Source organism: Camarhynchus parvulus, chromosome 7, assembly GCF_901933205.1.
Source record: "Camarhynchus parvulus chromosome 7, STF_HiC, whole genome shotgun sequence".
Taxonomy (NCBI): domain Eukaryota; kingdom Metazoa; phylum Chordata; class Aves; order Passeriformes; family Thraupidae; genus Camarhynchus; species Camarhynchus parvulus.
In genome coordinates, this window is record NC_044577.1 from 129,685 (window position 1) to 156,542 (window position 26,858).

Consider the following 26,858-nt stretch of genomic DNA (forward strand, 5'->3'; position numbering starts at 1 on the left):
GTGCCTGTGCACAGACAATTTGTGACTTAATCCCTTCCCAGTCTCCAGGACAACTGTGCAAAACAAATTGTCTCTAGGTTTTTCTTGCCAGAAGTCTAGTTTGGGTTTTTTATCTGCTCCATGGAATGGCTTTGCCATGTCCCAGCACCAACTTTATGACGGGTAGAGGTCTCAATATCAAGGAACAAGCCTTTGGACTTTCTGCCATAGCCCAATCTTGGTGCGCTCCTGCAGGCTTCCGACACCTAAAACAAGAACAGAGTGTCAGGTCATGAGAGAAAAAAAAAGCACAAGTAAGGGACCTCAGGTGATAAATAACTTCAGAAGGGAAGGAGGAACATGACCTCTGTGTGGGGTAAAACACACCATAACGGTAGAAAATGGGCTTAATGACCTCCTTATGCCTTATTCTTGGTGACTAAAGAAACCTGAGTTTGATGAGGCAGCATCTTTTATGTGGCCACTGGATTATGGAAAAAAAAAAGTTATTAGAGGATGAAGTTGTGGCTGTACTAAGACTGCTATAGCTTTGTGCAGTCAAGTCAGATTATGTTGTAACAATAGATGGCCCTCAAAATTTCTTGCATGGTTTTTCCCCTCTAGGAAATTCGTGTCCAGAAGCAGTTTATCTCCCAAGACCTTTAGAGGCATCCAGAGCAAAGAAGAAGAGTTATTTACACCCCATCCTTGGAAGTGTTGGACAGGGCTCGGAGCAACCTGGTCTAGTAGGAGGTGTCCTTGCCCACAGCAGGGGTTTGGAACAAAATAATTTCCAGAGTCCCTTCCAACCAAAACTGTCCTATGATTCTATGATTCTGTAAAGTGCCATAACCAAAAGTGAAGAAAAAAGAAAAAAATTTCTCCAGATGTATGTGGTAAAGGGTAGGAAGGGTCTGCTTTGCCTCTAGCTTCTGCTATTTCTTTCAGTTTTCCCTTTTAAAAATATTACCACCAAGATGAGGCACCCCAGCTACATTCTTGTCTAGTTCAGCAGCTTGGATGTTAAACGCCAACATTTTCACAGGGATGATAAAGCTGAGAAGTGTTTCCTGCTGGTGTCTGCAGAGATGGATGGGACCAGGAGCACTGCTCTGCTGAGGCCATGAGCAGGTGGAAGGGCTGAGCAATACTTCGGGGGAAAAAGTCATTCCATGCATTCCCAACCCCCGGTGGGAGGGCTGTGTCACTGCCACAGCGTGCTCCTGGGAGCACCTCTGTACTTTCCGTGTGTGACAGGGATGCCCACACCTGTAAGAAACTAAAAGAAACAAGAAAAATCAGGAAACAGAAATTAAACAGGGCCCCTTACTGTGTTCAGAAGTACATCTCACCTTTCTCATGAGACCCACCTGGCTGCAGTCCCCCTCCTGCCATACATCCTCCAGAATCTCTGCTAATGCAATATACATTTTCTGTGTAAAAGCACAGAAAATGGACACTGTGGATCCAGCCTGAATTCCCTAAAAAAAAATGAGAAGAAATTTTGAGGGGCAAGACCCTGGTAGAGCATCTATGTTTGCCTGTGGGCATAGCTAGGGACAACCAGGGAAGGCACTGTTAAGTGTAGTTATAAAAAATAATTGTTTGTCAAATTAAAGTCTTCTCAGCCTAGCCAGATCATAACAACTTATTTAGTCCCATTATTACATTGGTCTCTAAAATCTAAGTGACCTAATTATGGATGGGAATTAGCAAAAACCTAAAATTGTTACATGCAAGTCTCCCACAGCTACGCCATGCTTTGGTGATACTCTTTCATCCTGTGCAACATTGTGGGAGGCCATCAGCTTCCTAAATCCTTTACCTGGAGAGGGAGGGTGATGATGATGGTAGTGTGTGCTGGGGGCAGGGAGGGAATGGTCTTCCTCCATGGCCTTGAGTTTGCTGAGAATGAATTCTGTGTGTCAACATCGTATTTCCGTATTTCTTAATAGGTTACAGTCTTTACTGTTTGTCCACGATTCTTTCTTATAAAATGTTACTTATTTTAAGGGGAAAACCCATGCAATTGGACTAAATAATGCGTACCTTAAACTAAAGCATGCTTGGGAATATGAGCTAAAGCAAGCCCCAAACCACAGAGGAGCAGGAGGCATTTGAACACTCAGTTATTTGGCTGTCACAGCTAGGAGAGGCAAGGCAACAGATCTCTGCTCCTTGGGAAAGTCGTAGGCACAGGAAAGGCTCTTAAATATACAGTTCAAAATCATCCCAGAGCAGCTGGATGTGTGTTTTAGGAGTCCTAGCACACTGGTAAAGTGGTCTCAGCAATCCAGTCCTTCCCCAGCCATCACCTTCCCATGAAGGGCCATGAATCAGCATTGCCTCAAATGAGGAGCATTTAGTCAGAGGAAAACAGAGAAATGTGGCCCAAATTCTGTTGTTGTTACATAAACCCCCTCGCAGAACATCTGGAGAACATCTGAAGCTTAATAAAGCAGGCCTGCAGACAGAGGCATTTTGACCTTCCCTGTAATGGAGGCACAGAAATTGAGACTGAAAAGAGGGGAGTGGATATCACCAGAAATGGAAGACAAATTTAGTCCAGCATATCGGGGCCAGCTTTGTCCCAGACACCTGACAGGGCTTCCACAGTCCTACCTGAGCAGTGCACAACAGTGGGGAGAGACAAGGCAACACTGCTACACACAAGGTGCTGGGCACTTATGAAAAATTCCTGCTGGTCCCTGTCTCCTGGGAAAGCCAACTTGTCACCTGGTTCTGGTTAAAATTGTGATTCTTCTGGGCAAATTGGAATTTAAAGGGAACATTTCGATTTTTCTCTGGATGACATGGTGAAATGGTGGGTAAATCTGACAAACACTCAAGAACTGAGGCTCAGAATCTGGCATTCTTCGCTGGTTTGGGATCTTCTTTTCCTTTTTGCAGAGAGAAAATGCTAGGGCAGGGTTAGGAGTGGAGGGGGGAAAATGAACAGAAAAAGGAAAGGTCCCTCCTGCCACCAACCTTTTTTAGCAAAAAGCTGTAAACCAGCACAAAGACAGGGAGATGTTTCCTCAGGTGCTTTGTTCATCCCTGCTTTGGATATGGCCCAGGTGGGATGTGAGTGGGAACATACAGCAGGGGGTGGGCAGAAGCTGCATTTTCCCACCCCTTCCTGCTGGCAGCAGCCCATCCTGCCGGCTGGGCATCCCTAACCACAAATGTGTAGCCTAAGGGCTTGTCCCTATCATGTTCCTCCACGCCTGACTCATGCCAAGGACTGTGGCAAGCCATTAATAGGTACTTTTTGAGCTGTAACAAAACCTGCCTTTCTTAGGGCAAATGTGAAGGCATTTTTTCCTGACTTTCCATGAAGAGGAGAGCAGGACATCTGACAACAACAGCTGCCACCCACAGAGCCACCCCAGAGCTGCTCCTCAGACTTTCCAGCTGCGAGTGAGGCGTCACCAGCACTCCAGGAGGCAGCATGACTAAGAGGAGGACATGAGACAATGTCCTGTTGAATGTCCCCACTGCCTGGGGAACAACTCACTTTGCAGGAATCCTCAGTGAAAAGCTGTGACAAGCCCTGGGACACAGAGGTGTGGGGTCCCAAGGAACTTTTAGACATCTCTTAGGATGTAAAATCAAGATCGGGGAGGGAGGAAGTCAAGTCAGACAAACACCCAAAGAGATTGTGGAAAACAATTTATTTGACAAATTTCCAAAGTGGACAATTTTAGTAAAACACAGGCATAAAATAAAACTAACTGGTACAATGGGGTTTTGGATACAAAGTAAAGAGTTTGGGGTCCCGACACCTGGCAGTCGCTGTTGGTTTCTCTGAAGTGCATGAATTCATAGCAAGAGCACCAGTGGAAGCGCTGAAACAAAATCTCACCCAGCCAAACCACATTTTCCGTGTGGTCCCAGAAACAACTGTGTAAACACCAAGGGTCCACATCACCCACATAAGTGATAGCACCTTTGTCAATATATCTTAGAGTGTGAGTCAAAGACCCTGGGAGATGATGGCAGCCTTTCACTTGACTTCTCTGGGCTGAGGATGAGGCCTTAATTCAATATATAGTGCAGTTAGTGGGTTTCCCTAGGGCCCAGGTTCCTAACTCCTAGGTGGTCCTATAGAAACAGTACTCCAAGAGAGCTTCCTGGGAATAAGTCAGCTTCACTCTTTTAAAATTAAAAAAAAAAAAATAAAAATTAAAAAAAAATCCCACTAACTGGGCTCAGAGAGATTTTCCAGAATGGAGCTTGACCCATAAAACAAGTTATCAGGTTATTGATGAGGTTCCTGGTTTCACTGTAGGACCATGAGATCAGTAAGTGAAAGATTGCAGTTATGTTGCTTCTTTTAAGGGTTTCCCCCCTCCTGAAAGGCTGCTGCCCATCTTTCCTTTGGTTGGTGTGTAGCCTCCCTGCCTTGAATGGGAGCATCAGTTCTGAGGGATGCTCCACCACCCACCTCTATCCCAGCCCTGGGAAGTGAGTGTCCCATGCCCTGGCTCTGGAGGCCAGACATGCTTGCACACAGCTTGGGTAGTGCAGGCCAGCCCTCCCTCCTCCCCAGGCATGGGAAATATGAACCAAACTTGCCAGCTGTGACAATGATCCCCTCTCAAAGCTTGCTGAAGTGTGAATATTTCACTCAAAGCACAGCATTAGGTTAGGATCATGATGAGCTGGGCAAGTGCTCAACTGATATGTGAAAGAGAGAAGGAAATGGAAAAAAAAAAAAAGGTAGCTAAAAAGAGAATAATCAGCCTTAAGAGACGAGGCTAGATCTTAGTGGTACAAAAGCCCTCATCCTGATTCTTGGCAAAAACACAGTGGGATGAGGTTGGTGTTTGTGTTCTGAAGGCTTATTGCTAGGTGTGCTTGTCTTTTCCTGCTGTGGGGAGGGAAGGCAGTCATGGGCAGCAAGGGAATTTGAGGTTAACAGAGTAGAGACACAGATGATGAAGCAGAGAGAGAAGGGAAGGGACTATGTACAGCCAGGCTATGGCACTATGGTTATCTGCATAGATGTAAATTCCTCAGGTTGGTCAAGAATAAAGTTAAATTTTTTTTTTTGCTTTGTTGGTTTTCCTTTTTAGGTGAGACAGAAGCAGCTATGGCCTTGGCAGAAACCCACCCAGATGCTCAGTCAACAGCTATCTTCCTGGACACAGTTTGGTAGAAGACACCACGCAGCAGAGAGGTGTAGTCAGGCACACGGAAAAGGTGCCGCTCCCCGTAAACCACATCGTAATCTGCGCTCTTCCCTGTGACCAGGACACGAATGTTGGGCTCATTGGCTTGGCTTCCCACTGCCAGCACATAGATCTCAATGTCAGCCTTCTGTGCGTCCTGCACAGCCCTCTCAATGGCCCTGGCGGTGATCCCTTGGGAGTGTCCGTCAGAAAACACCAGCACCCTCTTCTTGGCCGCAGTGCGGGCCGAGCGCCGGTACATCTCTGTGATGAACTGCAGAGCAGAGTTCACGTCCGTGGCGTCATTCATGAACTCCATGTTGTCAATGGCCTTGGCAATGACCGTGTAGTTGTACTGGAACTGAGTTTCCACTTTCTGCTGGTTCCGGCCGCTGTACTGCACCACCGAGATGCGCACGGAGTCGTCAGTGGGCTTGCTGGCCTCCAGAAAGCGCCCTGCCAGCCGCTTCACGAACTTCTTGGTGGTCTCAAAGTTCTTGCTCCCCACGCTGGTGGAGCTGTCCACCAGCAGCGTGATGTCGGCTGGCCCGGTGAAGGTGACTGCAAGGGGAAAGGTACAGGGCTTGTTACACTTTGGCTCTTCCATGGAAAGCCAGTGAAGTCACTGGCTTGTCTCACAGGCTTCCTGTCTTGTCAGACTTGGGAAATCTCCATTCGTGCTAGCTTTCTTTCCCCTGCCCCAGTGGTGTCCTACACTTGTCCTTTCACCCATTCATTCCTTCTTTTATTTGGTTTAGGATAGGCTGTAGATGTTTACTTGGCTGAGATAATCTAGTGACTCTTGTTTAAACACAGTGGCTCTCCTTGTGTGTCTGGGGAACCACTTCATCCTCCTCACTTCCCTTCTTTCCATGGAAATTCTGAGGACTGATTATGCTTCTGACTTGGAGGTATACTCCATTAAAACCCTCCCTGTTCTCACTTTTCAAGCACCTTTCTCCAATATCCCTGCCACAGAACTAATTTTGCTCATGCTTCCACTACTAGATAGTAGGAGCAGGTAATGAGGTCAGTTGCTAAAACCTGGGAGGGTTGCGATCTTTCACAGCCTCCTCTCTAGGTTTGAGATGCCAGAGAAACAACCATCTACGCTCTTCTCCGGCTGCTTTGGGCTGGTGTGTGTGTGTGTGAGAGACCCTGAGAGCGTCTGACAGATCTTGCTTACCTCTCCAGATCAGGAGCATCCCCATTGCAAGAGGTGTCCAAGCTGTGCATCCCCACAAACAAAAGCTCCCACTTCCCCCATCACACCACCCACAGACCCTCAAGCATGGCATGAGGAGTCAATACTCACTTGGGCAGGTGTAGTCAGGACATTTTTTCTCTGTTAAGAATATAAGAGAGATTAATGTCACCAGCTGGCCCAGAAAAACCACTTGTCCCACAGATCCACAGAAGGGACAGATGTTCCCCTCCAGAAGGTGAACACTCACCTTTGCCACCTGCGCAAAGGCTATAAACATGCATGAAAAATGGTGTGGACAGACATGTCCTGCAGCAGGTGAGGGTGGGGACCTGACCACAAAGTATTCTGACACAAAAGATACCCTTGTCCCTGCTTAAGAGCATGACTGAGGGGACACAAGGGAGGGCATCCTGCATCCCTCACCACCTTTCCCATTGCCTCCAGCCACTGCCTTTCATCCACCTTGGCAGATGTATGAGGTGATGTTCTGCAAGAAGGTGTCATCCAGGAGCTCAGCATAGTTGTCCCTTTGAATGGACAGTCCTGGCCTGGTTGGTCTGCTTAAACAAGCAATGTCATTCAGGTGATCTGGATTTGGAGGGTTCCGGAAAATGTCACCAATCCCAAGGGAAACAACCTGTGGGGAAGTTTGAGTCCATCACTGGATGCATTCATAACTCTGTATGCCTGCCACTTTGTGAAAGTGCTTCTAGTGACACCTGTGCCCCTGCCCTAGCCTTGTGTAGCAAGGACATGGAGACGCCCAGAGAGCCTGCCCTGTGCCACACAGCTGCCGCATGGCAGGTCCCCCGTGCCCTTACCGGGGTGACATCGCACAGGGAGTTGAGCGGGGTGGGGTCCCGCAGGGTGTCGGAGCGCCCGTCCGTGATGACGATGGCCACGCGCTTGTCGGATGTGAACCTCCGCAGCAGGTTGTCCTTGGTGAACTGCAGGGCCTCCCCAGTGTAGGTGCCCCCAGCAATCCACTGCAGGTTCTTGACTGCCCTGCAAGGACAGACACCAGTGAGCCTGCCAGCCCTGCCCATGGGAACTGGAGGAGTAAGAACATGGCTTGTGACCAGGCAGACACCCCTGGAGTGTCTGCACGAGGATTTGGGTGGAAAACTGGCAAGCTCCTTATTTTATGATGCCACCAGCCACCACTTTCCACTAAAGGACATCTAGATCATTGCAGCTGCAGGAGCTGCTGGCTTGGATATGGAGGATATGGGGTGAGTAGGTTCCCCTGGGCCAGACCCCACAGACTCACTGCTTGAGCGCTCCGATGTTGTCGATGTTGGCATCCCCCATGGCCACCAGCTCCTGTGTGTTGTCATGGCTGTACTGCACAACACCCACACGGGACTCCCCAGCTTCAAACTGTGGGACAGAACAGAAACCAGTCAGGGGCACATACCTCAGGGGAACCCAGAGGCTCAGAATCCTGCTGATGGTTTCTCCTGCCTTCATGGCAGGCTCTGATGTTTCTCTTCTGCCTTATTCTGGACAGGCAGAGCCCCACCAGGAGTGGATGCACATTGGGACCAATTTGGTGAGAGTAAATGAAAAGGAGACCCAAACCTAGATCTCACAGCTCACTGGTCTCAACAGCAGCCACTGGACTCTCAGGCACATGGTAGAATTCTTGGGATTGTCCTGTGTGATGAGTCAGGAGCCAGATTTGATCCTTGGGTCCCTTCTAACTCAGGGGATTCTATGGTTCCATGAGAAGATATGTTTTCAAGACTCCTGGTTTTCTTCCAACACAGTGGTTTTGCTACCCAGCTCTACCTTTTCTGCTTATTACTGTCTCTTTGCCATCCAAAAAGCCCCATGTATGCCCACCACACTAGTATTCAACAGCACATTATGTGCTTTAGATGTGGCTGGTTATACCTTCAGGAAAGTCTGGATTCCCAACAGCCCTTCAAATCACAGAGGCAAATAAAGCATACAGCAGGTTACCAGAGAGGAGGCAGGAAGAAGAGCACTTGTGTCCTTCTTCAGACTGAGAGACTCACTATGGGGACAGTACTGCTGGGTTTGGGCTGCAAGGGTCATTTTTAGTAGACTGCTTAACTGGGTGACCTAAATCCAAGCTTGGGAGCTGGACATCAGAAACTTCCAACATACTCCAGACACCTGAAATGCTCATCAGAACAAGGGAGAGACTGAGACACTGATTGATCAGGCTGATTGAATGCTCAATGCACCATCTGCTCTGGGACATGGAGGAAACAGAGTCTCTTTGCCCAAATAGAGTGAAATGTCTATTTTGGGACAACAATCTGCTGTCTAATCTCTATCACTTTATGAATTTGGGAAGACCCACCCCCAGATTGAAGCCAAGCCTGGTGGAGGCTTTTTGGAGTGGGGGCACCTCCCCATTTTCCTGCTTGCAGTGAAAAATAAGTGAGTACGCACAAGGATTTCACAGCTACTCAGTGGAAATCTCACCTTGACCCGCTCGTCTTTGCTCAGGCGGTCGATGACTTTGATGATAAAGTCCTTGGCAATCTGGAAGTTCTGCAGGCCAATGCTCTCTGAGCTGTCCAACACAAACAGGAGGTCGACGGGACCACAGGTGCACTCTGGAGCAAGGCACAGGAGCGGAAGGACATGTTTTTCAGGGAAGCATTTCTAAAGGAAGTAGCTGATGCCTGCTGCAGGCCTGCCCAGCTGGGTGCCTGTGCCCCAAAGCACAGTGTAAAACAATGCAGGAAAATTAGCTGCATAGGAGACTTGAGAGCCAGTTTATGATTTTTTCCATGTGCATTTGCTCCTTAATAAGACATGCGGCATTTTCAGGCTGTGAGTACCCTCAAACCACCCAGTAATTATTCCATAACCCATTCCCTCATAAGCCTTCTCACGTCTTCCATTCACCCAGCCCAGCAGGACAGAGGTGGCACTGGTGGTCTGGAGGAGGCTGACTCAGTTTGCTCCCCTCTTCCTCATTATTTAAGAATATAATGTGCCCTTGGCTCTCCCTTCAAGCTTTTGGACTGCAAACCCAACCTATCAGGTCAGCATCACAGAATAAAGCCCAGCACATTCTTCTGCTGACCAGCACAAGATTTGGAAGGAAGAGAACAGAACTAGATCCACAGTGTGCCCAGAAGAGACATCCCAACTGTAAAATGGGCAGAGGAAATCCAGCCTGCTGGTACACAGGGCACCTTGACAGCTGTTTTCCAGTTGCAGAACCCAGCCACATCAGCCTCTAATCTGTGTGGCACTCTCAGAGATTGCTTCCTGGCCTCCCTTGCCCACCTCATACCTGGTTCTCCCTCAAAGGCTCTCGCTACATCTCCATGTAGTGAGAGCAGGGAGGGGAGGGGTGCAAGGAAGGAGAAGGACTAGCAGGTGTTTGCAGAGCAGCTTTGCCAAGTAACACTCACCGCAGCAAGCTAGAGGAAAAGGGAGAGAAAGAGACAACATTAAAATTCTTGACAAAAGGATTTTTCAGACCCTAATGCAGACTGCGGGTTTGCGTCTCTGCAAACCCACAGACACCTGGCCTGAACAATCCAAGCTCATGGAGGTTTCTCTCTCACTTGAAATACCCAGATTCTTCCCCATTTCAGATTGTGATGCCCTGACCTGGAGCACCACACACACACACACACAGAGCTCTGTGTTGGCACATGCTGATGCATTCTTATTTAAACAAAATTAAAAGCTAAGTAAATCACCAGAATATAGAGCTTAAAGTCAGTTCTCCATGTACCCTGTGTCCTTCCAGCACTTCATTACTGGCCATGGGCCAGAAGTCCTCTGCAGGAAATATGTGCTGCTTCTCCCCATGGCAGGACACCCCAAACCAGGCCCCCCCATTCCCAGGGGGGAATATTAGACCATGATATTTAGAAAAAAAAAAGCATTGCAAAATGGGCCACTCAAAGACTTCTATACAACTTTGCTCATGTTTTCCCTGTACAGAACCACAGACAAACCAGTCTATGCCACATACAAGTGAGACACATTTGTATGAGCTACTCTAGAGATGGAGTTGGAGGTCTGTGGATCAAGGACACTTAATTGTGGCCCATGAAAGCGGAGAGATGCCCATGGATGGCATTCCACTGCCTGAGGACAGGGAAAAGCAGCTGCCTCTTGCTTAGCAAGGCACTGAGCAGGGTGGGAGGAGAGGTACAGGGATACTCACAGCACATCTTCATGATGATGTCCAAGATTTCACATTCCTGAAAACAGAGGAAAAGAAATGTTTGATTAACAGCAGAAGCAATGCATAGAGCAGGCCAGCAGGCAGCACCCCAATCCTGTCCCACTCACATCTGGTCCTGGAGGCCCCACAGGTCCTGGTGGTCCCTGTCAGACAGAAGCACAGAGGAGTTAGAGGAGCAGTCAGTCCTATCTGTGGTGTACTCTAATGGCACCTTGCCAAGCAATGCAGAGTTGTGAAAAGCCTCTTGGCTTCCCAGTTGCTGGCCCCTGTACTGGGCTTGGAGAAGGAATATCTGCTTGTTTGCATGATTCCCTGCTGCTGCACGGAGGTGGAAGGAGGAGATCCACTTCCACATGTGCTGCGCACACACAGGTGGGAAGGCAGCGAGCACACACAGTGTGTGCATGGCTTGGTGTTGCTCCCAGAGCACCCAGAGCATGCAGGGATGGAGGGATGGATGGAGGGATGGTGGGATGCATGCCACTGGGACCAGCCCTGACAGGATCCTTACTTACCGGGGGACCTTCACGTCCCCTGTGGCCCTTTGCTCCTTTGATGCCACTGGGCCCAGGGGTCAGGTTCTGGAAGGAAAACAAAACCAAAACTCATAAATCTGTGTGTGTCAGGGGGCAGCCCTATCGCTGCCTGGGGGTCTCTGCACAAATCACCAACGGGACGGCACTGCTGGAGAACGCGTCTCGAGCTGTTTATCTTCCAGCATCAGTGTCATTACATGGTTATGACAATGGGAAGATGCCAGCAGCTCATGTTCCTGGCAGGAGACAAACTCACTTTAAAAGTTTTTTGACCAATCACACAAAGCAAAAGCATATTGACAGTACTTCTATCCAACCACTATGAGCACACGTACCTTTAGTTAAAACAATGCTTGCTTATTTAGAATACAACACCTACTTGTAAACCTTAAGATACAATGCACAGGGCTCCATTATTAAGCCTAGAACTTCCTAATATCTCACTAGATAAACTTTTCTGTAGCTTAATGAGTTATTCTATCCAAGCATGAATACACAGACTATTGTTCTATTCGTCCTTACTTTCTACTTATATAACTTTTCTACTGACGAATCTCATGGCTACTGCTTAGCTCTAATCACAGTTCTGCTGTCTCTGAGGCCTGCCTTTCACAGCTTTACCAAAACCCTCTGATTTTAAGGATTCCCACACAGCACCTTTCCCTCCAGATGTCTCATGAGCCCTGCTTCACCATTGAAGTGTTATCTGAAGTTGCTGTACCCAATTAAATGAAGACTTGGAAGGGACACTGGGGAAATGTCCCTCCATGGGCCAGTGCTAAAGCTCAGATCCCCAGTGCCATCATCATCAGTGCCACCTGGAAGCCTACAAAGCCTTGCAGAGGTGATGCCCACCTCACCTTAACAAATGTGGAGGTTTGCCAGCTGTCAGACACAAAATGAACACCTGGAGGGAGCTCCCATTGCTATCCATCAGTCACTTCTCAGAGGCAAAGGCTGAAGATTTACAAAATCTGATGAGCTCTGGCCCATCATTGCCCAAGGCTCCTGCACTGTGCTCATAGGAAGAGAGGATTCACGTGATTACTCACATCATTGCCAGGGTCGCCAGCTTCCCCCTCATCACCTTTAGGTCCGACATAGCCTTTTGTTCCCTGAAAAACAGTATGGATGAGACTGCTGCGTGACTAGCTGTTGCTGTCGTGTGAAGTTGGTGCTGGCATGTGGCGACCTCATGAGAGCTGGCTTGGGACAGGGGTGGAGAGCAGCACACAGGCTCCCAGCACCAGATTTCAGTGCTCTCGATGACAAGAACTTCTTTGGTGGCTTTCACTGCTACAGAATCACGGAATTGTTTAGGTTGGAAAAAACCTCTAAGATCAAATCCAAACATTAACCCAACACTAAATCAATCCCTCAGCACAGCATTATCCAGCTCCCCTGGGTGACATTCCCAACCCCAAACTCTGGCTCTGGGACTGCTTCAGAGAGCACCCAGCACAAGCTGCTGCCCCTGGGTGTTACAGCCAGAGCAGGACACTTCCACTGGAAGCATCCACTGCAGGGAGAGGTGGGCAGAGAGAAAAGAGAGTTCTGGAGATGCAGGTTGCTTCAGGGAGCCCATTCCAACATGCAGCTGACAGAGAAGTTCCAAGTGCCAAACCACCACCAAGGGTAAATCCTGTGTGGCCGAGGAAGCAGCACACTTACGTTAATGCCAGGGTTGCCTCTGTCTCCTGGCTGCCCCTGGGGATGGAGAAAAGGAAGTGTGTTAGGTTGGACAAGTAGACATAGTGGTATTACAGTTTCAAGGCAGCACAAAAAACTTACTGGGGCACCTGTGAATCCAATTGTGCCATTCCCAGGAGGACCATCCTCACCCTGGAAAGGAAGGCAGACACAGATGAGATAAAGAAATGCAGACTCCTCAGATAGCGTGGCAGCAGGATGCTGGTCTCCTTGGACAGTGTATCTATCTCCCCAGCAGTACCACTCACCCTTTCTCCCATCAGCCCAGGGTCCCCAGGCAGCCCAGGTGCTCCAGGCAATCCCTTTGGACCCTGAAAGAGGCAGAAGAAGGAGTCAAGCATTGCACAGCATCATCTGAGCTGGGAAAACAATGACTTCTGAGGCAACCAGCTACCAACACCAGCCCACCGTGGAAGTGTTCTGCTTATACAAGAGCAATGTGAGGATTGATGCCAGAAAGAAGTTCTTTACTCAGAGGCTGGGGAGGCCCTGGCACAGGTTGCCCAGACAGGCTGTGGCTGCCCCATTCCTGGAGGTGTTCCAGACCAGGTTGGACAGGGCTTGGAGTAACTTGAGATAGAGGGTGTCCCTGCCCATGGCAGGGGGGGAACAGGATGAGCTTTAAGGTCACTCCCAGCCCAAACTAGGATCCAAACTAGGATCAAATGTTCTAGGACTTCTATGTAAGCCAACAGCTGTGCTTGGCTTCCATTTGCTCCCCACCCTGGGGATCAAACCTGCTGGCAGATTCAGGTGGCTGCCCCTAGACAGCATCTTCCCCAGCTCTTGTGACGGGAAGCTCTTTGGTTTGTGGTGTAGCTATAACCTCTCCAAGAAATGACCTGAGGGAGGTGGGGGAAAAGGCAGCTGTGGCCTGAAGGACCCATGGAAATGCCTGGATGTGTCTGCCAGGAAGCCAGTACTGGAGCCTCTACCAATAGGTTCAGTAGCATTCCAGTATCCATGGGATTTGGGGAAAGCCCTAACGGGCAGCACCTGCTGCACGTCCCTGCATCCCCTCCGTGCAGAAGAAGCGATGATGAAGCAGCACTGACCTCACTGCCGGGGGGGCCATCATCTCCCCTGTAGCCTTTGGGTCCTGAAGGTCCAGGCTCACCCTAGGGAAACACAGAAAGTTCTCTCAAAGGGGCTTTCTCTTGCTGCCACTCCTGCCCTGAAGGGCTGGTTCCTTTGTTTTGTGGTTTGATGGCTAGAGGTGCTCATTGGCAAGTTAGGTCCACCTTGGAAAGCCTCAGAATGGACCTATAGATGAGGGTGAATACTGATGGGGAGGTGCTTCAGGAGCCATGTCTGGCTTCTCCTTTTCCTCCTTCCTCCTTTAACACCATTTTCTCTGTGAAACCCTGTGGGAGGTAGATCCCTGCTGAGCATGAACCAAACCCAAAATCTTTCTGGGCTGAGGTGTGACACTGCAGGTATGGGCCACACATCATGTGCTTTTAGTGGCAGCCAAGGCCCCCAAAGCCATCCCTCTCCTTCAGAGCTCACCCCTGTAACCGAGGACCTGGTGGGAAGAGGACCAGGGAGGATGGGCTGATGCTTTCCAGCATCAAAGCACAGCTGTGTGGCACAGTGGCACCTCATCAGCCGTGACACAGGTGCCCCTGGAGGACGGTCCTTGGTGCAAGCACATCACCCTGAAGGTGACACAAACCTCCGTGTGCCTTCTGGCTTGGACGAGTCTGGGTCCCAGCCAGGGTGGCTCTGGGGGGTTTCTCTTCTCGGGAGGCTGCAGAGCCCTGGCAGCGTGTGCTGGAACAGACCAAAGCTGTCACGCTCCCACATCCCATCTGGGCAGCGGCTGCTTGCTCCACCAGCTGCAGGGCTGGCCAGAGGCACCACGAGACAGGAGAAGAGGCAGGAGGAGGGCTCTTTTCTCTGAGAGCTCCACAGATGCCCAAGGGAGCCCCTCCACCTCCTACTCAGTGCTCACAGCCCTTTGCAGGGTTTGCTTTCCAGGAGGTGAGATATGATGGTGGACAATGAGCGGGTAGTGATGCTGTGCCATCTCATCAAATATTCAGGCAGTATTTTGTGTGGAGCTGAGGGTGCAGCCAGTCCCCAGGCAATGGAGAGGACAGAGGGATGCAGAGACCTGGTGCTGAACATCCATACATGTCATACACACCCTTCTCCCAAGGAAAGGTGTCCTTGTGGGCGCAGAAAATTTAAAATAGCACAGTGCAGAGCACTGAACTGCTTCAAGGCATGTGACCTTATTTCTGCACAAAAGCCCAGAAGAGAGAAATCTTGGAAGGAAGGACAGGAACTTGTGATCCTCCACACCAGCCAAGGCTGGAGCCACGGCACCCTTGGCTCACACTGGCCACTCTCATCCTCACTGCAGCCACACAGCGCAAATCCCTCATGGCCTTGGAGGAGTTTATGATGGATGATGCAGGATTTTGGGTGAGTATATCTTGTCCACTACTTCTCTGGATGCAAAGAGCATGCGACAGAAGGGATGGGCACCATGGCCAGGAATAGAGAAGGGCCACCAGACCTGTCCCATGAGGCTCAGGGAAAGAGCGTGCTGGCCTTTAGCTTCTCTCAGATAGAAACAGGGTGAAAGGGAGTCATAGGTTAGCAGGAGCACTTTCCCCTTGCCAAGAGAAACACACTCCAAGGTCCAGAGCTCACAGATAACACAGCTTGAAAAATACTTGTGTTTGCCAAGGTCCCACTCTTACCCAAACCTAATTACACATTTATTTTTAATTTGGCCAAACACAAGCATTTTTCCTCAGCTCATGGAAAAATCACCCTCACTTTGCAACTGCTGTTCAAATCTCCCTGGAGTGGTGGGAGCAGTGGGGCAGCCTCTGGCCTGGGGAGGCACTGGAGCTGCTTTTGTAATGCTTCCCTCCCTGACAGGGGTTTGATTCAAGTTCAGTGGTGGGGAGGGAAAACTGGTGGCCCACAGGAGACGCCATTCTTTCTCCTCTTCCTCCCCAACAGGAAAGGCTGGCTGAAAGTAGGATCTGTCCCAGCCTGGCTCCCCATCACGCTTGCATCAAATTTTTGTCTTCTACATGATCTTTCTCCTGCCTGGAACCTGGAATGTGCCTCTACCACACAGAGGTAGAGGCAGCCGGGGCTCCAGCCCCAGCCTCTTTTGCTGGCACCAGCCTGCAGCACTGATCAGTGGATCGTTACATGCACACATCTGAAGAGTTGCTTTCCCACCAGGGCCAGCTCCCAAAAAGACACCTGAGGAAGCTGGATTCTGCCAAACTCTCTCTGCACAGTGCAGGTTTGACATGGGCAACACCCATGCTGGGGACAATATGAATTCAACAGCCCCCCCTTCATGTTCTGCAGTCCAGATCTTCTCCAAAGGCTCTCCAACACCTGGCCAAGGAGAAAGGAGTTTAAAAGCTGTCTCACATCTGTCTGCATGCTGGCCTCCATGCTTCACCTCTTGTGGGAGTGCTGCTCTGCCAGCGTGGGAGGGTTATCTTGATACATTCCTCTATCGTGGGATCCATCAAAACTCCGACTGTGTGAGTAAATGGGGAGTTGTCCTACAGAGCCCATTTCAAGGGTGATGTCAAAGTGTGCTTGCTCAGGTGCAAATATCCTATTGGCCATTGCAATCAGTGCCATGGCCATGAAGGAATGACCCAGCAACACCTCCAGACCTCAAGTTAGCAGTTGGGAAGAAGGAGCCTTCAACTGCGCAGGGGACAGAAGCCTTCCTCAGGCTGGAGGTGGTCAACCCTGCTCTCCAGCAAGCCTGTGGAGTCTGACATCTGTTCCTTGAGGCACACAAGGCACAGGCAGACCCCAGAGCCGGAGGGTCACACCTTGCAGCCAGCAGACTGGAGGAACACTGGCTCTGGGAGAGGCTGTCTCTGCAGGATGCCGAGGGTGTCAGGGATACCGCTGGGGCCACGTCAGGATATCCTCACTGACACAAGATGTGTCACTGACAGCCCTGAGTGAAGTGAGCAGTTTCTGGCCCCAGGCCTGCACATTTTGTGTGTGGCTGCATCTTGCACTTGCCAGTTTCCAGTTCTGTCAGATGTGTTGGCATCTGTTTCCATGGGATTGGGAAATGGTGTGCAGGTTGCTCTGCCCGCAGCCCAGCAGCTAAGTCTCCATTTTTTTGGTCCTGTTCATATCCCGGATTCTCATAGAAATCCCTGCCCTTCTTCACCAGCTTTGCCTCCTGGTCTAGAAGATGCTGAGAAGTTGCCCCAAGATGCTGTGGCATCAGTTAAACTTCCCATCCCACTCTCCCTGATGTCCCAAACACTTCCATCTAAGATCCAGAAGGTAAAACCAAGCTCTTACCTGGTCGCCAGGTGGACCGAGGGGTCCTTCCCGCCCTTGGTCACCAGGTGGTCCTGGCTCTCCCTGAAAACACACACAGAGGAGCAGGTGTGGGTGCAAAGGGACCTGTGTGCAATGGGGAGCAGGGGTGCAGCACCCACAGTGGGATGGAAACGCAGCCATCCAAACAGGCAAGGATTTGAGGCAGATTGAGGAATTGAGTAGGGAGCTGTCAGAGATGGAGGAAGATAAAGACAGGCTAGTGTGGCCACACTGAATCCAAGAAGATAGGCCTAAGAGGAAGGCCGTGTGAGGCTTGCATCTAGGGGACGTTTTCCCACCCATTTTGTGCCACAAAAGCAGAAGCGTGGAGAGATTCATCTTTTGCAGATACACAGAGCTGGCCCTGGACCCAAACTAGCCACACTCTGCACCCATGGAGGAGCACAGCTTCCAGGATAGCTGCATCCTTCCTCCAGCCTGCCATCCCTATGGAGCTTAGGGGATTTCCATGGGAATGAGGCACAGATGAAGACAGACACCCTCACCTCTCACTCCCCTCTCCTTTGTTAACACTCAGAAGCCTGAGCCAAGGCTCTTTGCAGAGAACTTGTAGGGCACAGAAAACCTGAGTCTCAGTGGTTTTGCACCCCATCAGTTCCAGTAGAAGGAAATACCCCATGGACATGGCTCAGTTCTCTTTCACTGAACAGCCTTCCACAAATCCAGCAGAGCTGCATCCCAACAGGGCAGTGTGACTGCCAGGCCAAGGCTGGCTCTGCAGCACCTTCCTCATCCAGACACATAGCCAGGAACAAACAAGCCAGGGAGGCAGAGGAGAGGAGAATTTGGGGGAAGCGGTTGAGAGGTTGGTGACCTAAAGCTGTTGTTTGCAACCTAGAAGCGTCCAGATGCATAAGCCAAACAGCAAATATAAAACCCAACTTCCAAATGGCCCTGAGACATTTCTGGCAAGGTTGCACAGCCTCGTGCTTGGACTCAAAGTTGGAAGGAAGCAGCCCATCGTCTGCTGAACAATTTAACTGCAGGACACTGGCGTGCCTTCATCTCCCGCACATCTGCCCCGCACACCCCGTGCAGCAACGCTGACGCTCCCTGAGCAGTAAACAGGAAGGGGGAGGCTGCCAGAGGCCCCCCTGAGCCAGAGCTGCCCCCTCCCGAGGCAGGCCTTTGCCCCCCTCCAAGCTGGTGCTGTGTCCTGGCTGTCCTCGCTGCAGGGACAGGAAATGAGTGGTGCAAGGGTGGACGGCATGATGGGATGCTGCTCCGGGACGCCCTGGCTCCCCACGCCCCGCACAGAGCGCCCCTTGCCCCTCCCTGTGGCGTGTGGCACGGCTGTTGCTCGCCACATGTTTGTCCTGGCCTGCTGAGGGTTCCTGCCTGTCCCTCCCACGCTCACGCTTGATGACTCACCCCAGCAGGCTGGAAACATACTTTCCTAGTGATTCCCACTCAAAAGGGGAGGGAAGAGTGTTTTCCCTTCCATCCATGCCCACTCATGCTGGCCTGCTGCTGATTGTACCTGCGCCCTCCTACCCGAGCCACTGGTAGCTCACGCAGCCCCTGAGCACACAGAGGAGGACCCCTTGACTCCTTCCTCTTCATTAACTAGTTTTCCAGTTGTGAGAGAGGAATTGACAGCTGTTCACTTGCTCTTGGCTTGCTGGGCATGCTCTCCTCTGGATTTTGGCTGTTTTGTGATCACCTGCCAGCAAAAGGGGCAACAGCAGATCCCTCCCAAACTGGCATGCCAAGGCACGGAGCTTGCCTGCTGGCCCAGATGCTGGTGGAGTTAGCTACGGGACACCTATTCCCAGCCCCTGGCTTCCAAGCATCACCCCTCTTGCAAGCAAATGTAGAAGGCTGCCCTGCGGGTGCAGTTACCGGCTGTCCTCTGGGCCCACGGTCACCCGGCGAGCCTGGGGCTCCTCTCTCCCCATTGCTGCCCTGCAAAGAGAGGGTGGCATCACAAAACCAGGGCCTGTTCCCAGCAGGCCAAAGCCCTCCTTCACTGCCCACCTCTGAGCAGGCTCAGCCCCAGGCCCCCTCCTCCTCTTCCAGAGGGTACCAGCCCCTGCCCGGGGGGGTGAGGGGTGCTCTCACTTACCCGCTCTCCAGGAGGACCATCCTCACCTAGAGCACCCTGTGGAGAAACAAGAGGGGTGGTCAGGGGGTGGGGATGGCCAGCAAGCACACACAGGGGAATCACAGGTAGAGAACTCACCTCGTCACCAGTCTCTCCAGCTGGTCCAGGCTCACCTCGGTTCCCAGGGGCTCCCTGCAAGGCACGGGGATGCACACAAGAGGTCAGACAGTTCTGGATCAAAGCCCTGCACGCTTGAAGAGCTTTGGGCAAACTATGCTTCAAAGCCCAGGCTGTAGCAGGGGTCCTCTCACAGAGAGCAAGAGGATGTTCACACAAGGGTGCTTCTTCACCCACCTTCTCTCCAGGGTTGCCAGGAATCCCCTGCCGGCCAGGCTTTCCATCATTCCCAGGCTCCCCCTTCACAAGAACACAAGGCACCATCAAGACTGCATCCAGCAGTGCATTTCAGTTCCCACAGCACAGAGGCTGTCAGGAGCCACAGTGCACCCCAAGCCTCTTTCAGGGTTTTGCTGTCTCCCCATCCCAACAGATCCCTCTCTACTCCACTCCCAGTGAAAGCCACCTTTTCACAGCACTCCCCTGAAATCTCAGGGATGATTTGTGCCAGGCTTGTGGGCACCCTTGAACCGTGGGTACACTGTAGGTGATGGGAGCCTCCTCTAGTGAAGAGGCCAGGTTGGACAGGGCTTGGAGCAACCTAGTCTAGTGGAAGGTTCCACCTGCCATGGCAGGGGTGGAATGAGGTGGACTTTAAGGTCCCTTCCCATCCAAACCATTCTGATTCTGCGATAGTCTTGCCCCAGTCAGTGCAAGCAATTTCCACCTCTTCCTCCTGCATCCCTCCTCTGCGTGATGCTGGGCAGAGCAACTCACCTTTGCTCCCTTGGGTCCAAAAGCACCAGGATCTCCCTTTGGTCCAGGCGGGCCTTGAGGTCCCTGTTGAAATTAAAGGCAGTGTCACTGAAACCTGAACTGGTGACACCATCTGCAGGAAACTGGGCATGGACTGAGCATCCCAGCAGCCTGGCAGGCGGCTCCTGGTTGGGATGGACGGGAGGGATATGGCCAGAAGGGACTCCTGCACTATGGAGCTGTGCCAGCAATGCTGCACCCACATTGCTGAAACACTTCTGAAGCTCAGAGGAAAATGATGGAAAAGGTGGTTTTGGGCTGCTGTAGCTGGACTACAGTGACATTGGTGCCACCACAAATGTGTCATCCCGGAAGCATGGAAAAGGCAGGGAAACTGGGAAAATGCAATGTCAGGTGGCCCCAGGGCAACTGAGGACAGCTTCCAGGCAAGGATGAGGCAGAGTGCCCCAGGGTCAGCCCCGAGGTGCCATGCCTGGGATATAAGCATCACACATTTCCAAGCAATTCCCTATTTCCACACACCATCATGGCAGAGCTGTTCACTTGCATGCAAGGGGCACCCACAGGGTACCTACGTCGAATCCGGGAGAGCCTTTGCAGCCAGGTAATCCAGGGTATCCCGCTTCACCCTGTCAGGCAGCCAAAACAGGGGTGCCCAATGAGTGACACTCGCGGAAAGACCCCTGGGAGGGACATTCCCCTGGAAAGCCATCATCCCAGACCCCTGGAAGGGACATTCCAGCCCCATCCCTGGCTGGCAGATGGATGGCCCTGCAGGGAGGGAACTCCACTGCCCCACAGGCTTCATCCCCAGACCCCACAATGGCTTTGGAGGGGCAAAAGCCAGGGTGTTCAGGCCAAGCAAAGTCCCCTGGAGCAGAGATTTACCTTCTTGCCATCAATGCCATCGATTCCACGCCTGCCTTTCTCACCCTGAAACAGAGTACCAGGACCATGAAGTGATTCCAAAATTCCCAGTGCCTCCCAAACGTCAAACAGAGGAAAACGGTGCAAAAGCAGAGTCTGACCTTGGCTCCTTTGGCTCCTCTTGAGCCCTGCAGAGGGAAGGACAGAGGTGTCAGACGTCCATGCAGAGCAGATCCATCCCCCCACCGCAGTGCAGTCCCCACACCAGCTCAGTCTGAGGACTCAGGCATTTACCACTCCTCTGCAGGCCACTGGATCCCACTGGATCCTGCTGGATCCCTGCTCTTGGCTCAGGCAGTGCCAGCAGGAGGGGTGCATGTGGGGGCACATAGCAGACCCCAACACCACGCAGCTGCAGGGCCAGCCCAGGATAACCACTCATGGGGACATAGGGATCTCTCCCAAACATCCCTGCTGTCCTCACCTTTTCTCCTCGGCTTCCTTTGTCACCCTAGAGAGGAAGGCAGAAAGGGAAATGGGAGATTGAGAACACTGGCAGCACAAAGCCCGTGGCCCATCTCTGAACCACCTCTGTGAGCCTGCAGCCCCACATACCTTCATTCCTTGGTAGCCAACAGGTCCCATGTCTCCTGGTCTGCCCTAGGGGACAGAAACACGGTGTTATAGACGCAGATACAATCACCACCATTGGACAGCAGCCCCCCAGACTCTTGATATGGGACTCAGCTGCCATTCTTTCACACAGGAGCCTCTCCCATAACTCTGCTCCTTGTTTTCCTAGTCTGAGAGCATGGGATCATTGTGGAGGGCCAAGAGGACTTGCCTTCACCTCCACCATCTCCAGCTCTTCATGGAGGTGAGGGAAACTGGGCGCTTGGGGACATGGCATTTGGGAGGAAAGGGAAGGGCAGAAAACCCTTGGGAAGAAAAAATGCATGGCATGGGGTTTCCAGTTTGGGAGCACACAGGACGGGTAACTGCATGCTTAGGTGTGTGTGATAAATGTGCCTCCCAAAAATAAGTGTGCCTAGTAAAATAAAAGAGGGAGGAGGAGGGAAATAGTTTCCTCATGCTCTCAGGTTATTTACCAAAGATTTCCCTGTAACACTGCTGTGCTTGTTGTGTCAGAAGACGCAGGAGGGAGCCCAGAGTCCACCCCTGGGCTGGCACACATGAGTCAGAGACATGTCCTGCAGGAGGAACGGCTATTTTGGGTGAGGAACAAGGAAGCCTTGTAGCAAGAGGAGGAGCCTTCCCACTGCACAGCAATGCATGACTGCACACCCCATAGAAACAGGATGATGCTGGTGAGGATGCACCCGAGAGGTCTGGCCACAAGCAGCCAAAAAACAGCCCCTGTGCAGAGTCACCAGGGCTGGTCCTTCACTTACTGGGTCTCCAGCCTCTCCTTTCTGGCCGGGAAGACCTGGCTTGCCTCGTTCTCCCTGCAATACAGGAGAGAAACACAGTTAGTTTATCATCCCCAGGAACAGAACAATGGCCTGTTGAAAGAAGAGCAGGGAGGATGGGAGCAGAAATGCTCCATAGATAGAGGGAGCAGATGGTGCTGGCCATATGGGAGCATGGTGTGGGTCCATGCCCCACAGGTGATGCTGGGAGCCTTTTCCAACCTTCTTGGTTCTATGAGAATGATTCCAGGTCTCTGAGCATCCCCAGTGATCCCAAAACCCACTGTCCCACTGTCCCACAGTGCAACCACAACCAGTCCCTCACCTCATGGCCAGGGTCACCAGGAGGTCCAGGGGGCCCTCGGGGAGGCTGCAGGAGAGATGTGTGGGTTAGACCAGCCTGAGGCACAGCCTGGGACCACAGGGATAAGAGGGAAGGGGACAGGGCTCTCAAAAGCCTGACTCACCTGGCACTCGAAGGAGCAGCACTGCACAGAGGGAAGGAGGAAACAGCATTAGAGGAGGTGGCAGCAGCAGGGTCAGCCTGCACCCTGCCTGGGAGGAGGCTTTCCAGGCTTACAGGGGTTGCCTACAGAGCAGGGCTGTGCCACCAAGTCCCCCTAGCCATGGGTCACCCACAGGGGACAGGCTCAGCCACAGGGCGACACTCACCGATTGCTCCGTGTTAAGTTTCTGCAAGACAAGAAAGCAAAGAGAAGGGATTTAAGAGGGACAGGGGGGCCTGGGGAGGGGGTGGGCTGGGGAGGGGGTGGGCAGGGCTCACAATCATGTCGATGATGGTGTTGATGGTCTCCTCCACATCGAGCTCCCGGGTGGGCTTCAGGCTGGTGGCAGTGAAATTGCGGCGGTAGGCGTGGTCCGTGGCAATGATGTTCAGCCGCTGGTCCTGAGGTGGGGAGGGCAACGTGAGACCTGTGGGCACCTGTGCAGGCTCTGAGTGCCCCTCCTTTGTACCCTGGGGGTCCCATGGTCCCACTGGGGACCCCCTGCCAGGAGCATCCCTGCTGTGTGGTCCCTACCAAGTGGTTGGGGGAGATGGCAACAGAGAAAACTTTGATCCCCAGCAGTTTGGCTTCATTGGCAGCATCATCCAGGCCTCCACAGGGCTCCTTGTAACCTTCCAAGGGATGTCCATCAGTCACCACAATCAGGTATTTATTCTCCTTGTGATGGGAACCACTGGAAGGGTTTAAACACAGGATTTAACGCTGAAAGAATTTAGCTGGAGAGGAGTGGCTGGACACGTGGGGACACTCACCCCAGACAGTGCCCCAGCCTGTGGTCAGGGCGTGGCTCATCCCAGCAAAGCTGGAGCAACTTGCCACCCCTTTCCCCACGCTGTGATCTCTTTTCCCAGCCTGGGGACAGCTCAGCACAATGCACAGGGATGTCCCAACCCAGAAGCTCCCACCCTCCACCGACCAGAGCCACACCAGCCCCACCCCGCCGCGGCCCGTCGCCGCCTGACCTGATGAGCAGCTCCTCGATGCGCGCGCTTGATGGCGCAGTCGGTGTAGGTGCCCTTCCCGATGTAGTTGACAGACGACACGCGGTTCTTCAGCTCGCTCTGCCCGCTGGGCATCGGCGTGAGGCTCTTGATGAGCACCACCTCGTCGCTGTAGTGCAGCGCTCCCGCGTTCCACACCAGGTTGCGGTCGCAGCGGTAGTACCTGCACAGACACGCCAGGACACAGGGTTTGCTTTGCTCGCACCAGCATAGGAAATGCAAATCCTCTGCAGAACAGGGATTTGCCAGGGTTCCCTGCTCTCCTGCAAAGTTGGGACATGCTTCCCATGCAAAGCACACCATGGGACCCCAGGGTAACTTGTCCGGTGGGTGGGAGGGCAAAGCGATGCAGTGGGTGGGCATCTGCAGGGATCAAACAGCTTGGCAAGAGAAGCTTCTGGAAGAGGTGCCAGGAGCTGGAGCCGGGCAGGAGGGGCTGAGCCAGATAGCCAGGTGTGTGTGTGTGTGTGCAAGGCAGGTAACCACTGAAACACCCCGCAAAGAGGTTTTCCACTGCCAGATGTGTTAAAATCAGAGAGGGATGCCTCGCTCGGAAGGATGCTCTGACTTGGGGAAGGATGTGTGTGTGTGTGTTGCAGCCCTGTTCTGTGCACTGACATATCCAGTACCTCTGACTCCCTGGGAAAGAAGCACCACCTGTGCTTTGGCCACTGCCCCAAAAAAGATCTTTTCAGGATATGGGGACCAATCCCAAAGGGATATGATTTCTTTTTCAGTTAGTGGGGGCCGGTCCCAAAGGAGTGGTGTTGCACATCTTCTCTCTGCCCATCAGGAGCTGTCCCAAAGCCACGTGAGCCTTGTCCACTGCTGTTCCCTCTATCCCACTGCAGAACTGAGCCTGCAGGCCTGAGCACAGGGGAGAGTGATGCTGCACTCACAGAGGCCTGGCAGGTTGCTCCCAAGCACAAGGCTCCTGATCACTCAAAGCCTTGTGAGACAACTCTTCTGCCTGGGCAATGGACAGGTGAGCTGCCCCCCTCCTAACCCTCCTGAGATGGGGCATTGCCCTTCCAGCTGGTGCAGCACTGGGTCATCCCCACAGTGCCCCTCTGGGCACCAGCACACATCTGCTGCTGCCCTGAGGAGCTCAGCAAGACCCTCGTGCCTCCAGCACTTGTGGTGCCCCTGTGCATCCATGGATCTCCTGCCCTCAGTCAAGCCCAGCACCACTCCCCCTGGGATCCAGGAGCTTTGGTGCTCCTGGGCATCCCTGGGCATTCCCTTGGGAAAGCCAGGGTCCAACCTTGGCTGGTGGCTGCAGAGGTGGGTGAGGAGAAGACAGATAAAGAGCTGGGGAATGGGGTGGGTAAGGGGCACCCAAAGCGGGGATGCACCAGTGGCAAGGGAGGCTTTGCTCTGCAGCTCGCCCTGTGAGTGCTGAGTTTAACCCCAGAGGTGTCCTACTGCCACCCCTGCACCCAGGTGGTTCTGGGCCTGAGCACAGGGACCAGCATCGCTTTGGCGCTGCACAATAACCACACAGCCACCCAGAGGTGGTGGGGTTGGGCTGCCGTGTCTGCCACTCCAGCAATTCCTGCCTTTCCTGAGGGTGGGCACTAGCAGCTCTGTTCAAGCCACGCTGCTGCTGTCAGCACAGACAGAGACAAAACCGAGCAGCTGAGCACTGGGAGAGGGGGGAGAGGCTCCCATCCCCCTCCCCAGCATCCCAGCTTTCCTTCTTTTCTTCTGTGGACAGACACACAGGGGGATCTCAGCACCCCACCCAGCAGCAGGGTCCATCCCCAAAGCAGTCTGGATAAACCCCTGGGGGATGTACCTCTGGGTGAGTTTATCAATGAACCGGTTGGTGAAATCTTTCACTTGGGTAACCAGGTCCCCAAAGGGCTTCACCCTCAGGGCAACACTCTCTGAGGTGTCCAGGACGAAGAACAGGTCCACAGGGCAGTCTGGGAAGAAGTGGAGAGGCAGGAATTGGTCGGCAGCCCTGCTGCATCGCCTCCCCCTCCCGGGCTTCCCACAGTGCCCACCCCATTTCCCTCTTAGCAGGCTCCTGGGATCTGGGCTAAGGGGAATGCTTTCACATCCTTACCCCTTTGGCATCAAGAGTAAGCAAGATCACTTTTTCAGAAAACATAATTTTGTGTAATTTAACACTTTCCTATACTTTCTTCCCTGTTTCCATTCAAAGGATATCTTTGCAAGACCTATACTACTTATTATACCAAATAACATGCAGCTGCAGGAACCACTCAAAGAAATGAAACCAGTTTAGCAATCAATGCAATAAGAAAGTTAAAATTTTCTGACACATCCTGCCAAAAATACAATTTTAAAAAAGAGCAATAACATCAACTTCCCTTAAGAGCCAGCACCCAGCCCAGAATAGTTCAGAAAGCTGGATTGGTATCCACTGTTATCCCCCTCTCCTGCATCCCACTGATACGGGTAACTCCAGACCAGACAGAAACAAGGAAAAAGAGCCAAAATACATGAATGGGGGTACTTCTTGCAGATCCTCTCTAATCCTACACTGCTCTCCTCAGCAAGCCCAAACGTCCCGACAAATCTGTGGTGTGTCTGCAGCAGAGGCATCCGTCCGGAGGGAAACAGCAGTCAGGCTTCTCTGCTGATCCCGGGAAGGAAAACCACCCTGGAAAGCATTCCAGGCTTACCTTCTGTGCTGGAGACTTGGGAGATGATTTCTGGGCGCTGAGCACATGAGCCCCCCCACAGGAGGCCGGCCGGGAGCAGCAGAGTGAGCAGAAAGTCTCGCAGCCTCATGTTTCTCGGTTCAGATTACCATCGAGCTGGATCCAAGGAAGTAAGCAGGGCAGGAAAACCTAGCAGCTGAGCGAGGCCACAGTCTGGAGGCAGGAGTCGCTGAAGATATTTTTTTTTTTTACCGCTTTCCTCTTGGTTTCTGTGGGAGGAAGAGAAGGCAGGAGGGTAAGGGTGAGGA

At 52.2% G+C, this 26,858-nt stretch overlaps 1 protein-coding gene across 1 annotated transcript; it reads right to left on the reverse strand.

The window, feature by feature from the left end:
• Positions 1–3,638: 3,638 nt before the first annotated feature.
• On the reverse strand, positions 3,639–26,858 carry COL6A1 (collagen type VI alpha 1 chain). The gene is given in 36 exon segments (XM_030952849.1): positions 3,639–5,714; positions 6,469–6,498; positions 6,823–6,997; positions 7,182–7,365; positions 7,631–7,740; positions 8,818–8,951; positions 9,762–9,770; positions 10,529–10,565; positions 10,657–10,692; positions 11,065–11,130; positions 12,138–12,200; positions 12,757–12,792; positions 12,877–12,927; positions 13,044–13,106; positions 13,851–13,913; positions 17,113–17,175; positions 18,997–19,059; positions 19,220–19,255; positions 19,337–19,390; positions 19,553–19,615; positions 20,093–20,155; positions 20,668–20,721; positions 20,981–21,025; positions 21,121–21,147; positions 21,444–21,470; positions 21,575–21,619; positions 22,372–22,425; positions 22,715–22,759; positions 22,857–22,877; positions 23,062–23,082; positions 23,174–23,296; positions 23,430–23,589; positions 23,879–23,898; positions 23,900–24,080; positions 25,716–25,845; positions 26,572–26,858. Coding segments are annotated over 36 exon segments (3,072 nt in total). The 5' UTR covers positions 26,681–26,858; the 3' UTR covers positions 3,639–5,103.